The 14738-nt window shown below is 38.9% G+C and overlaps 1 protein-coding gene across 3 annotated transcripts in view; it reads right to left on the bottom strand.

Annotated features, from left to right (window-relative positions):
- Positions 1 to 413: 413 nt before the first annotated feature.
- Positions 414 to 14738, bottom strand: part of SUCLG2 (succinate-CoA ligase GDP-forming subunit beta) — a 114022-nt gene continuing 99697 nt past the window's right edge. For 2 of the 3 annotated variants that reach the window (XM_032120809.1, XM_032120810.1), the window contains 2 exons: positions 10218 to 10338; positions 414 to 2371 (listed from right to left, as the gene is read on the bottom strand). In XM_032120809.1, the coding sequence (XP_031976700.1) occupies positions 2256 to 2371; positions 10218 to 10338 (237 nt within the window). In that variant the 3' untranslated portion in view covers positions 414 to 2255. Of the gene's footprint in view, positions 2385 to 10217; positions 10339 to 14738 lie in introns of all 3 variants that reach the window. The other variant, XM_032120811.1, reaches the window with a different exon arrangement.

The raw sequence follows: 14738 nt of genomic DNA, 5'->3' as shown, positions 1-14738 counted from the left end.
AAACAATCCATACAAATAAAACAAACCAGTCCACAACACCACACCGAGCCTCTGGTTACAGCCAGTGCACAGTGCCTGTGAAATACCAAACCTTCAAAGATACCAAACCAGAGCTTAGGGAACTTTCCATATTACATCTGAAAAATAAAAATTATACTGTTCCATTCTGTATATGGCTTAAGAGGGATAAAGCTTGTATGTACTGTCATTAGCCTACATATAAGAAAAGACATACAGAGGTAAAAAGATCTACTTATTTAGATAAAAGGCACATATGTTGGAGTATAGAAATATCACCCAACTAAAACTAAATTCCAATGCATTTGATTTCACCCACCTGTCACAAAATGCTGCATGGAAGAGCGCAGGCAAATTAAACATTTTTCTATTTTATAGAAAGCACAGAGACAATAAACATGTTCATTTTTACATTTATTTGACAAAATGGTGTACACAGATTAATCTTTGCAAAATAATAATTGTGTATGCACAGTGGATGGTTTGGAGATTAGAGTTAGGGACACAGTGTGTGACAACATTGCACAAACAGTTCTTCCACAGAATCTTATCTTTCCAGTATTAAAATATATAAAATAGAGTGCAACTCTTGTATTTATTGTGGTGAGGTAAACATTTCTTCCTTCAGAGCAGTGTGGCTTTTACGTACCTTCAAAAAAGCTGCTAACGATACCCTTCTCCTTCATTCTGTCAATAACTACAGACCTAGTGGCATATTTATTGCTGTTCTAATGGTCACACATTTTTTCCTTGAGCAATATGTAGAGAAAGAAATGGAGAAGGAAAAACCTGCAGGAATTGATGATAGCAACCTATCAGCACTCTTTGTGTCGAGAGCCAAAGATTAGTGCAGATAATTTATTTTGAATGTAACAGTTTTAATGGAAATGTCAAGAAAAATTTATTTACATTTTTCTAAGCAGAACATCATATTGATTAGAGCTGCTCAAAAAATCACAATTAGGAATTTATTTCACAAAATTTTGTATCTCTGCCCATTTACAAGACCAGATCATGATATCCCCTCATTTGTTCACTGTTCAAATTTATTGATGATTTTCAGCACATAATTCCTGGGCAGAGAGAGATTTGTAGCAAGTTCTTTAGTTACACAAGCTCTTTAGTATTGCCTTCTGTTCCCTGAATGAACGATTTGTGTAACTAACAGCTTGAATTTTGACTGTTACAAAAGAGTATATAATCAAAATGAATCTTGGTCAATATCTGAGTACAGAAACTTAAGGGTTTCTTTTCTTATACATATTTTTACTGATGCCTGAGAAGCAAATACTTTAAAACTTGAAAAGTTCATTTGTGTTTTATTCCCAATAAATTAGAAATGGTTTTTGGAAGTTAAATCAACTGAAGAATTCTCCATGCTCCTGAGAGAAAACTGCTTCAGTTTTCTCATCTTTAAAACCTCACAGCAGTGACATTGCTACAAAAGAGGTTATCTTAAAAAGTTAGCAGCCATTTCCTTAGTGGCAGACACATCTTCCTGTGTAGCAGAGCCCCCTGTATGGCACTGCTACATCTGAAAATACAGCAGGGCATTTCCAAAAACTAGGAAAGAAATGAATCACATTTCAATGGTTCATAGGCACAGTAAGAGTGGGAGGTCCTTTCACTACCAACTACTCAATCCCTTTTCCTATTGTGAGGTATCCATTGGCATCAACAAAAGAAAATAATCTTAAGGCAAAACCAGTGATTTCTAAAAAAAGAAAATAAACATCATTCATTCGAATAAAAACAGTATTGGAAGCACACCTTTTTACATTATTGCAAAAGTCCGTAAAAAATATAAACCCACTATTAGTTTGCTGACCCTTTACAATATAGAAACATGAATGAAAATATTGTGAATTAGGTGACCTAAATGTGTTCAGTTAAAGAACAATTGTGTTGACAGAAGTAAATAATTACTTATTTTGTCTTATCATGAGTTTATCAGTGACAATTTTGGAAGGAGAGACAAACAAGAGCTTTATGGAGTGAAGTATTACTTACTACAGTTGTGACTAACAAAATTACCAAAATTAGATACAGACATACGAGCTGTTCAAGATTGTAGCTGCGAAATTTCTGAAGCCCAACTTGCAAGCCTGAGTTGGCCACGTATCTCCAATTAAGTCCACCAAGCCTGATGAGGAGAACTCCATTAATCCTCTGAAATAACAGCAGGAATGATGCCTTGTGAAACACAAGTACTTTCCATGAGAATAATCTTCAAGGCGTTATTTTTTGGCCACACTTGCCACTGCCTTCTTTGCTGCATCCTCAAGGTCATTGGCAGATGTGATGGGGAGGCCACTTTCACTCAGAATACGCTGGGCTTCGTGGACATTTGTTCCTAAAAAAGAACACTGACTAGAATTAGTAATTAATATTAATGAATATTAATGAACATCTCCTAGCACATCTCTGAAAAATCAGATAATGCTTCAAACTACACATCACTTCAGTTTAGCAACAGATTAAATGAGTGCCTTAGACTGGGCTGAGAAGAAGGAGCTCGTAATTCAATGACAATCGTGACAGACAATGCAATCTGATAATGGCACTTGTGTGCACAACAGGGGCTTTGTGAAGATTAGAGGGTCAATGCAGCATCCCCCAGAGTCAGCAGGAACATCCAACAAGAGCAGTGGATAATGGACCACGTACCAGGCTCTATTAATGGCATTTATTAGCCACAATCAGTTACAGCTCATCAGTGAGTGAACAATAACTAAAATTCACCTGTGACAACTGAAAGCTGCAAAATGGGCTGTTGAAAGGCAAAGATTTGGGTAATCCTGAAAATATAATTGGGTTTAAGCTGCTCTTGAATATGCTTTTGCATTTTTCCTAAAAACAGGGAATACAAAGGTCTCTGAAGTATTCAGCACGACACCATTCCCTCCCCTCTGCTGCAGTATATTATTATAATCACAGAAACATTTAGGTTGGAAAAGACCCTTAAGATCTTTGAGTATGACTGGAAACCCAGCACTGCCAAGTCCACCAATAAACCCTGAGCACCACGTCCACTCCACCTCAAGGAGAATGTATGGTCACACAGCACAGGGGCTCCATTTTGCATGGAAAAAGCTCAACTTCAATCAATAGACTAAAGCACAGGGAAGGAAAAAAATCCAAAGCCGGAAAAGATATTTCAGGAAAATACATTTTCCCCACTTCTCAAACTTGTCTAAAAGACAAGAGCATCACCTTCCCGTTTACTCTATCTCATTCTTTTTGGAAAACTAAGACTAACAGAAAATCTGAATTCACCAGAGCTTTCCCTGCAAAGCCAAGTGAAACTTTTGATCACTGCTATGCTCTGCACCACAGAAGAACCTGGAGCCACATAGCCTACTGAGGAAGCAGAATCCACTTTGGGATCACACACTAGTCACAAGCACAAGGACCCAGAGCTGATCCTCTTTAAAATAATTTCTATCCTCCTTCTCCATGTCATGTTCCTTGTTCATTTGCCATGTCAAAATGCTTAATTACTTTGTAATTCCTAGACCTAGCAAAATGAATTTTAATTATATTTGGAGCTATATACTAATTACATCCTTAATTATTAACCAAGCAAGAGGCATACTCTTTACTGTGCAACTTCCAGAATGCTCATTTTAAAGGATGATTTTTTTTTTCTTGGGCAGACTTCATAAAACATCTGAAATGGTACAACAGAAGCAGAGCATTTCAAAAGCCTGTTTCATCAGCATGCTCAAGTCAGGATTCCCACTCCTGGTGCTAAAAGGGACCAAAGACATCCCTATCACAGCACTTTGTGATGGGAGAGGCAGGAGTCAGGAAGAGAAATGTGGGACCCCATCTACTCCTTCTGCAAAGGCACTGGCAGCCCAGGTCATGCTTCCCCTTGCTGAGCAGAGGACACGCTGTAGGGTTTGTGTAGGAAGGTCAAAGACATCTCAAATCTTTGACAGAAGGGGGATTTGGTTGCTCAGCAACACCCAGAACTATACAGAACTTTTTCTACAGAAAAAAAAATAATATTATGGGCAAAAAGAGAACATAATATTTGATTTTTGTTCAATCATCCTATATAACATAATGTGGAGGCTGCTACTTGTCAGCCCAGCACTGCACAGGGAAGGCAGGAGCCATTCCCAAGGTTCTCTTCTCTGTTGAGTCCCTCACATTCATACAGTGATTCCCAACAAGCCTTGAAGGTTTTGTCTTTTATTTAGATACAAGTGTGATAAACATTTGAAACAGTCGTGATTGTACTGATCTCTCAAATAGGATTCTACAAGACAAAGTGTTGTGAGGAGAAAAAAATGGAAAGAGGGAAATTTTCCTGGAAATTTTCCAACAGAGGAAAAATGTTGTGCTGTTTGTGATAGCCATGTATTTAAAACTAACTTTTGCTCTTCACTAAGTGGCCAATATTAATTTACTAACAGGTCAGAGAGGGAACAATATGTTGGATCTGTTCTGCACTGCATTGATTGCTCTCCACACCACTTGTCTAACATGCATTACAAAATCAATACAAAACACAGGCCCCTGAGAAGGGAGAGGGAGTTTATGCAGGGAAATGAAATGATGAAAGCTGAAAAAAAAAATTCTTACTGCAGTCAAAAGAGTATGAGTACAGTTTGTATTTCTTAAATAAAACACTTTTATAGGCAGGCCATACAACTACACACTTTTCAGCAAGCATTTCCTTTGCTATAATTTTCTTCTTTTTTTAGTGATAGCCTTTTATCTCATTGTGATTAACTATTTTAGCTATGTGGAGAATATGGAAGTTATAATGAGCCTGCTAATAGCAGAGGTAAAAGATTTAAAATTAATCATTCAGAAAATGCTGGAAACATTTACGTATCTACAAAGAATACCATCTTGTTGCAACATGTTAAAAAAAAACAAATAAAGAATCCCACTATTCCAGCATTAACCTCCTGCCACTGGATGGTGTCAGAGAACTGTAAACAGAATCTCATATCCAGGCTATCAGAATAATCTGCCCTTCACCTACCCTGCAGCCAACTGAGAAAAGATGAAAATTCACAGGGCTGGAGGCTGTGGGGCTTTTCTTGTTGCTGGGTTATATTGTTTGGGGTTTTTTTGTGTGTGTGTGGTTTTTTTTTAAACTGGATTCTATGAAGAGAATGGCTTTCTAATTAGAAAAAGAAGCTTTTGTCTTCTGACACATATTACTGTCAACAACACTCCATGGAAAACCTGGAAAGATGTAATTTTATCGGCATGTACCTTCAGGCTTTGTAATCTAAACATCCTCCTGCTGAAACCTGGGTTCTGGAACAAACTCTCAGTCTGTGTAAATGCAATCTCTCACATTTACACTTCTGTGGACCTGAAATCTCTGCTATCAGTAGCAAAGCAAATGTATTCAACTCATTACCAAAAAAATCCCAATAATAAATATTCTGTCTAAGCATGTCTCTACCAGAGGTAAGATCACACAAGCACACTTTGTGAGAGGTTGAATGAAAATCAAACAAATAAAACACGCCCAGTCATACTCCATATGCAGAATTTGGATCCTTATTCACTTGCACTGTCATAAACCCATCAGGACCAGGCTAAATTATCACTGTGTAATGCTGATGGTCAGAGAGGATGCAGGATTCTGCAATGCAATTTCTGGCTGTTCAGGTAAATAAGGTATAAGGGCGTAAGACACAGTTATATACATTTGGTATGTGCTAACAAATAGATGAATAATATAAAAAATACTCAGATCAACCCAAAACATTCTGCTATGACAAAAAATTTCACAATATGCAGAATGTCAAAAATTACTGGTGACATGAGCAGGTTGTGCCCATGTTACAGTATCCATAGCAAGGGTCCAGCTTTGGCATGCTGCACTGCTGAGTGCACAGAACCAAATCTCCCCCTGGCGTGGATCCAGGCTATGCCAGTCCTGTCAGCCCACAAGCTGGAAACTCGTGGCCTCTCAGGTCCCAAAGACAGGTATTGGAGAATAAGGTTTGAAGTTTATCACCGTTTACCTTCTGTCAACAACATTTGATTTGAGGTTTGGCTGGAGACAAGCTTTAATTAGTAACCTTTAGGTAGGGAACATACAAAGTTTTGGTGGCTTACACATCTTACACCTGTTGGCTCTGCAGTCAAGAATAAACCAACTTCCACTGCCTACCTGTAAGAGACAATTAAACTCTTTCTATTCTGTCCACTCCATTTGCCCTTTTCTACCTTACACTTTCCCCAAAGAATATTTTAATCTTTCCCTCTGCCTCATGTTTACATCCTAACAAGGAAGGGCACATTTAAATTTGTGCTGAATGTTTAAGCCCAAGATGTCTGATCTGAATGAAGTTGTGACTTTGCAATATCCCATTCTTCCCTCTTGACAGGCAATTTGGGATACTAAAAATCAAAAAAATCACGCATACATACTAAACCATACTTGCAAACAAGATACACAAGCTGGAGCAAAATTTCACTTGTGTGTAAAAGATTTCTGAAGATACTAGAAAATTTTAGATTCTGAAGAACACACAAGGTCACTAATCACATGAATGAAAAATATGAAAAAATTTGCATTCAGATGTGAATAAAACCCAAGTTGTTTCTACTTGAGTTTCAACATATTAAGTAGTTATGATCCCTCCCAGTTCTTCTTGTTCTATGACCAGAGAAGGAAAGAATTCATTTTTTGAAAGAGAGAGGATGTAAAATTTCCAGCATAGGAGCAGATCTCTAATTCACAATTATTTTTTATTCTTCCCTCTTTTCATCTAATTCTGAGCTACATAAATGAGAAGCAAGGTTTGGCTTCCCTTCAGCACTCCTGTCAGTTTTCACAAAACTTAACTGAAGTGTATTACATTTTAAAGGGAAAAAAATCCTGCATAAACTCAGCAGCAGTTACTTTTCTATCTGTAGAAGATGAAATCTGGAATATGTGGTTTCTCCACTTGTCCATGAGCTTTTTAAAAAATAATCCTGTGTCTCAGCTGGTGAGTTCTCTACTGATAAGTCAAGCAAACATATGCAATTATAAAGTTACCATTTTCAAAGAGGAGAGTAATCCTTTCTTTATCCACTGGTAAAACGGCTTGTAATTATTATACAACTGAGAACAAAGATTTGTCCACAGAATCCTACTAAATCAAGACAGATTTGACTGATTAAAACTCTAGTCATCAAGACACTTGTAGTACAGTGCATGTGGGCAAAGAGTCTTTAAAGTGCAGGTCACAAATCTGTTAGATTTATGGGAATAAGCACAAACCTTCTGTTGGGAAAATGTTCAAAACGGAAACCCAAAAGAGTGCTTGTTCCTTTTTCTCCTTTTGAACTGTAAAATGTCATCAGTGACATTTTAAAAAGTCTTGGATAGTCTGATTACTTCCACAGTACTCATTATTAATTCAAAATCCTTATAAGTTTAAATAACCTGGTGTGAGTTCAAAGAACAATGAAGACGATTAAGGATCCAGAAGGATTGATTTCTGAGGAAAGATTAAAAGGACCAAACATACATGCATTGCTTGGTTAGGTGATTAAGGAGGCAGAGAAAGCAGCAGTGACTCGTTAACAGTTCCAAAGTACAACAGCTGAAGGTTGTAAGCATCATAGCTCTTTGTTTAGGATGAACACGAGGAATAAGAGGAGGAATTAAAAAAACTTTTGAGATAAAGATTTTGCAAAAGCGGGAGTTTGCTGCATTATTCTCTGAGAGAGCTTCCTAAAGAAAATGTGGTACTGCCATTTTCAGAGTCAGCAACCAGTCTAGGAGAAACATTATTACAGACCTAGCAAAGAGTGAGCAATCCTGGGAAGATGGTAACCCAAAGATGTTTGCATTTAAATCTGCATTTGACACTCTGAAGATTCAGCTTTGGTCTCTGTGGATAGAGCAGCAAATGACTCAAAGGTCGCAGGCACAAGAGGAACAGGCACCTCTGCAAGGCTTTCACTCTTCTGTACAATCATGGAATCATCAAGATTACTGGAGAAAGGCCAAGCAAATGCAGTGGCAGACCCAGCAGACTGTAGTTTAAAATAAGCAAGTTGCTCCTCTTGTTTCTCTTATAACAGTTTCAAAAATCACAACAGAAACATCTTGTTCATAGGAAAAACTAATGGCTTTTTCAGTATCTTCACTTAAAAAGGAGCAGTTACAGCAGTTGAGAAGTCTTGCAGATCTGACGGATAAACTTTTTCCCAGCTGTGAAAGACAGGAAAAGTTTTTTTGCTATGACAAAAAGTGAAACAACATTGCCTAGAGCTGATAAACAATGAGATTTAATATAATGAAACTTTTCTGCTTCTAAGCAACATCCATCAGTCTCTCCTTCATCCATATTAAACTTTTTATGCAGTCTCTTAAGGTGTTGACTAGTGCTGCATCATCCAAAGAAAATGTTCACGATTTGTTTCTAAAATCCATTTTAGAGTATTTAAACTTCCCTGCACTCACCACAACAGAAGTTCGTGCCAGCACGTGCAGCGTAGCATGAGAATGAGGGAGGGGAAAGCTCTGCTTTCTCCTGAAACATAAAACGAGCATCCCCCTAACCAAAGGGCTCCATGGGCACTCTCCATGCATCCTCAGGAATCCTGGTGAGGGGAAGTTTTGAAAAGGAAAAAGCCTGAAGTGTTCAGAACATATTTTCCTCCCCCTTCTGTCACAGTGTGAAAAACCACCTCAGTATTGCATCTCAGGTCCATAAAGGGATGCATTTCCTCCGTTCATCATGAATGCTGAGTGACAGGACATTTTATGCTCTTTACACACACACAAACCTGAATATGGATGGGTTTGAGTAAGAGGCCTTAAAACTCACCCAGAAATCTCTCTGTTTTCCAAACCTACTTGGCCAAAAAGAAATATTTTCAGCTTACCAGGGTTGTGTGCTGATTGCAATCAAGGCACTTTTCACTCAATGGCAGAAGACTCTCCCTCCTTCAGGGCACTTCTCAGAAATTAGAGGCAGAACTCCACACCCACTGCCATTAAAGTCTGTAACTGCCAAAGAGTGCTTGTCCTCCCCTCCCTATGGCTTTTTTGTTTCTTGTGAAACAATGCTGGATGCACTAAAGATAAAATATTCCTTACCATTACCAAATCTTCTGGTTTTTAATGGATTTTAGCTGGATTGGGCAGAGGAACATGTTACAGTAATATCTCTCCTACAAATACTGTTTCTAACATCTGTCTTTTAATTATGGCACTGGTGTAAACGTAAGAAAACTATATTGTTTAGCAATAACGGAATTGCATTCAGTAAAAAGAAATAAAAAATTGAAACATAAATACCTTCCAGTAAACATAAACTTACATCAAAATAATTCCTATTTGCATTGCATATCTTACAGGCAAACTCACAATGTTTCCATTGCAAAATTTCATTGCTTCCAATGCCATCAAGGACCATAGATGAGGAAATATGAGTTTATTGACTTCAGGTTGTGCTGTGGCTGAAGAATTGGACATATTCTCACTGCGAGGGACCAATCTGTTTAGTGCTTTTGATACAGGGGGCTTAGAATTTTAAGAGTTAACTACTGACCACGGTATTGCTAGTATTGCTACATTTTGCAGCTGCTTGCTAAACAATTTATATCGCTTGCTTAACACTCATTGTGCTTGCCAGGCAAAGGGAAGGATGTAAGGGAGGATAAGGGGAGGATCCAAGACCATGGACAAGGAGAAGAAACCATGACCAAAGATCCTGCTTTTGGACCCTGAAACCAGCCTGAGCCAGCTCTGAGGTCTGGCCTTGGGCCAGGAACACAAGGAGTCTGCGCAAGAAGGTGAGGTAAAAAGTTCAACCCGAGGAGAACTACTTACTTCATCTGAGGAAGACCTTTACTTCATCCCAGAGACCCCGGCCCGCGAGCAGCAGGCAGCACTGAGCAAGCGCACCGATATGTTAATGACTTTAGAGCTAATTGTAATATGAAGCGGGGACAGGCAATGAATATGTATAGGTGTATTGTGTACTCTGATGCATATGTAGTTTGTAACCACATAAACACCAAGCCAAGAGCTGCTGAAGATGCACATGTCTTTGGAGGAAAGATTCCCCCATGCACCTCAGCTGATTAAAACATACCTACTTTGCAACTTTCAAATTGTGGAGTCTTTTCTGTGTATCACTTTGATATGGAAGAAATCCCAAATTGATTACTGGGCACATGAGGGATGATTTTGGTCTGAATCCAGTAGCACTCACCTTCCAGTCTGACCACCAGAGGTACTTTCAGCTCGAGCTCTTGGCAGGCTTTGGTGATACCATTGGCTATAATGGCACAGTTCACAATCCCACCAAATATGTTTACAAGGATTGCTTCAACCTGTAGGAGAGAAACCAAGGAGGAAATAAGTGGGGGCTTGTTTATGTTTTGTTTTGACTTTGTTTTTTAAATAAACACAGGTCAAAGATCCAAACCAGGGTACCAATTCCCCTCTGTCTGGCAGGTTCTCATTTATGGATGGTACAAGCTTCACCTCTGCACTCAGAGAACTTGAGTCTGAGTCTATTGTTGCTCCAGTGTGCAGCAGTGATTAATTGTCTTGGTCTAAACTGGCATGGTAATTAATGTCATAAACAAAGTATTCTACAAAAACAAAGGGAATTTCTACCTATAAATATAAATAAAAAGACCTTAAACAATCTATAGTTTGATTATTTTTAAAATGTGTTGAATAATCATCAGAGGTTGGAGCTCAGAAAACACAGGGTGTGAATGTGTGATGCACATGCAATGAAATATTCATGAGGACACTTCACAAAACAATCTGGATCTTCACTTTATCACAAGCACTACAGAGAAAAAGGTAATACACTTGCCCTGACTTGATAAAGAGGAGGAAAAATCCCTTCTAATTAACAAGGAGAGGCATGTAATGAAGAGCATTCATTACAGCAGGTTAACTGATAACCTCAAAAAACCGCTATTCATCAGTTTCTGGAAACTGCAGTTTCTCCACCCAATTCACAATTAAATTGCCCTTCACAACATACAAGACATTAATACATAAAAGATATTAAATATGATTTCTTTCCACTTGGTAAGGTAGCAAAAGATTAACCCAAGCCCATATTCCAGTCTTCCAACCATGTCTCATCATGTTGAGGAGGACACCATAGGGATGCAGCCCAGCTGTTTCCCATTCCACAGTGGGGCTAATCCGCATTTGGGGTGCCCTACAAGAAGCTGGGTGACACTGTGTCACTGGGTGTCACAAACAAGCTTTGCCAGAACTGTGTTGACTCAAAACCTGATAAGATAAAGAAGGGATTAGGTCTGAAGGAATGAAATATCACTGCATTGCACTGGTGCATGATGTCAGCTGCAATTATGCTCAACTCACTGCACCAGAGGAGGGCATTCACTTTGACCATCTCCAGGTAGCCAGGCTCATACCAGCACCAGGAAAATTCCCTGAGGTCATGCACGTTTATAGCTCTGCACAATCAGGTTTCATATTTCTCCACAGACAAAATGTGACAATTAACTCCTGTGATGTGCACTCACACACACAGAGTTCAGCACTGGTAGTAATACTGCCATCCACAGTACACAAGGAAAACAAAACATGTCAACAAATGCTTTACTTCCCATAAGACAGGGACACCTTTCACTAGACCAAGTTGCCCAAAAGATGATCCAGTGCATTTTCAGTTCATGGAGCCCATGTATGGCTCATGGTATGGCCTCCTCATCCCAGGCAGAGCACAGGTCAAACAAGAACATACAATTTAATTGATTTTATAACTCTTCCTTATCGTTTAGACACTTTCTTGTCATGTTAAATGCATGCATTTACCAGGTAATGGTTTTCTGGATCTTAAGTTGGTGATGCCATTGCAGTTATTTATTTCACCTTTGCATTATAAAATCCTTAACTCTGCAGAAGCTACAAGAGCAAAACCTTAGAAGGCCCCTTCTATGTTCCCATTGCTTGTGCACACACAAACATTCCTGGTGATAGGAAGTAAAATCTAAGAGAAAAAACGGAGCTCTTCCAACTCTTATCCCATGAACCCTTATGGCAGAGATACCTCTATGCAAAACACTTTGGTGTTAAAACACCCTGGTGATGGATTCTAACAGTGGGACACGCCACAGACACCACTCCACCCTTTCTAATACATCCTCCTAATTCAGGGACATTGCACCAGACATGTGACAGCTCAACTTAACCAAGTGTGTTTACATTATTAGAGATAAGGAGGAGGATTTTATGCCCACTACGGATATTTTAATTCCTAGCGCAGACTTTTTCATTTAGGGATCTGCTTTTCAGCTTTCAAGCTGAATTCTAATCATGTCTTCTAATCCATTGGCAGCAAAAGGAAAAAAAAAAGGAAGGAAATTAGATGCAGCTTGGATAATTGATGTTTGTGTGCTTGGCTTTAATAAAAATACACTGTTAAATTAGAGAGGAGTCTAAAAGGATTCAATCAATAAGAAACTGAATCAGGTAGAGAATTCGATCTTGGGTTTTATCGTAATCTTCCAAATAAACCAGAAGATCAGTTCAAATGATGCTGAGATTCACTTTAACTCTGCTGAAATCTGTAAACATTGTTTATATATGCTTCTGTAGCCTGACTAGATCCTGCATTTCCAGCTGAAAGAACTTTAGCATTCAGACACAGTAGATGGATGAAGAGGCTTTCAGTGTTTCATGTGCACAGAGAATGCACTATCTCTGTATTACTTAAGTCTATGAGAAAAATAAACCTCCTGTAGCATATCAGAACCATTATATAGCCACATGCTCAGCATCTAATGCCTGTGGACTATTAGACATATGAAGGAGAAGGCAAACTGCCTGCATACAAGACAGGTTACTAAATAATATCATTACTCTAATAACCATTTTTACCTACCAGAATGCCTTATAAATGCTTTTTGTATTTCAGCAACATTATCAAGGAAAAAAAAGATAGTTGCATATCCATGGGTCAAACTTTTTTAATGCAGCAAAACAACTGACAGATGTGAAATCCCCATCAAATGTACTTGCAAGTGATCATGGATTCCTCTGGAGAAATAAGGGAACCCACAATGGCATGGAAACATCACCACCAATGTTGGTAAAACCCCGCAGTCTTCCAGGCCACAGCACCAATGCTGGGAAGCCAAAGGGATAGAAATTGAGTGCTGCAGTATCACTATCTTCATGTTAGATATTGTATTAAATCATTGCAAATACTGGAACAGCCATTAATCCCACAGCTCCTAAGTGCTGTATGAACAGATATGCAGGCACACAAAGAGTATTTTCTCTGTATATAAAAGTAGATATATTTATGTATAGCTATATCTATATAAAATCTATGTTACTTCATTAATAAAACTAACAGTTTTAATTTCCAGTCACTTTTTGGTAAAGTCAGCCTTGACAAAGCCTGCAATTCTACTTTGAATGTTTGGCACCAAAAAAACCCCCACACTGCAAATAAATGTAACTGTGTACTAACCAAAGTAATGGTGTTAGGAGATTAGTGCTACAATTGTATTGGATCACCAACATGATCCACAAGGCTGCCAGGTTCCACAAAACTAAGGGCATTTTAGGTAGAGCAGAAGCAGCTTCTGCATAGCTGGCTGCTTTCTAAAATCAGATAGAGTGTATGTGCATTTACTATATTCTCTTCTTCTTACTATTTTCTATAAAAATGTCCCCAGCCTTAATGAAATGCACACCGAGATGTGATCATCACACACTTTAGGATGAGCAGAGGCAGCACTGTAAAGCATTTCACCTTTCCCACAGCCCATCTATAAATCCATACCGGGGATGTCTGGCTGGCTGCAGCCACTGCTTTCACCTCTACTGACCTTCCGAGCCTGCACCAACCACACCAGCTCTGCACACAAAAAGAGAGAGGACAAAAGCTTGGCACTGGCAAGCTGCTGTTCCTCTTTCATTTTCCACCTTTGCTGTTACCACAGAACAACTCCAACAGGTGTAGGATTACAACGTGCTGCAGCACCAACAGGTACTTCCTCCAAGGCAGAGCTCTGAATCTCACATAAAGCAGACACCCAAGCATGGATGCAGTTTAACTTTGGCTGGGGTCCATCAGCACGGGGAGAAGACCCAAACATGGGCAGCCTCATAAAGAAGTTGTCCTGCTTTCCCTCTCCCTCCCAGCACATAAACACTCCTCTCCTGTGCCTAGTTTCTGCTCGTGTATGTTTGAGAACCTCTTTCACTACCCTCCCCACATTATCTCATCTGATGACATCAAAGACTTGCAACAGTTTCCAATTATTCAGTGTCCCATGCGTGCCTTGAGACTTTGTACACATCTTTTCCTTTATATGTGCACACAGGTGCATGAGCATTCAGAGAGTGAAGTATAAATATTATAAAATCACCAATATAATCTCTGACCTTGCTGGAAATTGTGACTTTGAAGTTCAATCCATGTAGTTCAGATGAAAACAAGCTATTCAGCAACTGTCAGTAAAACTACATCTGCAGCACATTAAAAGCTACACTAGCAAAGGACGTGCACATGGTTTGTCTGATTGAAGTCTGAAAAAAAACACCTTTTATTTCAAGCAAACTGAATTAATTCATTAACCACTTCTCCTTCATCGGCTGGAAGTGTACCCAGGCAGTATGAAGCAGATTATATTAGTCAAGTTTTCTTCTCCAGGATGCCACAGGGCACATCTATGTGGAAGATAGTGAGTTTGCATGGTACAGCTGGCAACCATGCTCCTGCCTG

The sequence above is a fragment of the Corvus moneduloides genome, chromosome 11 (genome assembly GCF_009650955.1).
Source record: "Corvus moneduloides isolate bCorMon1 chromosome 11, bCorMon1.pri, whole genome shotgun sequence".
In the NCBI taxonomy this organism is placed as follows: domain Eukaryota; kingdom Metazoa; phylum Chordata; class Aves; order Passeriformes; family Corvidae; genus Corvus; species Corvus moneduloides.
This window is presented reverse-complemented; position numbering and strand designations above follow the sequence as displayed.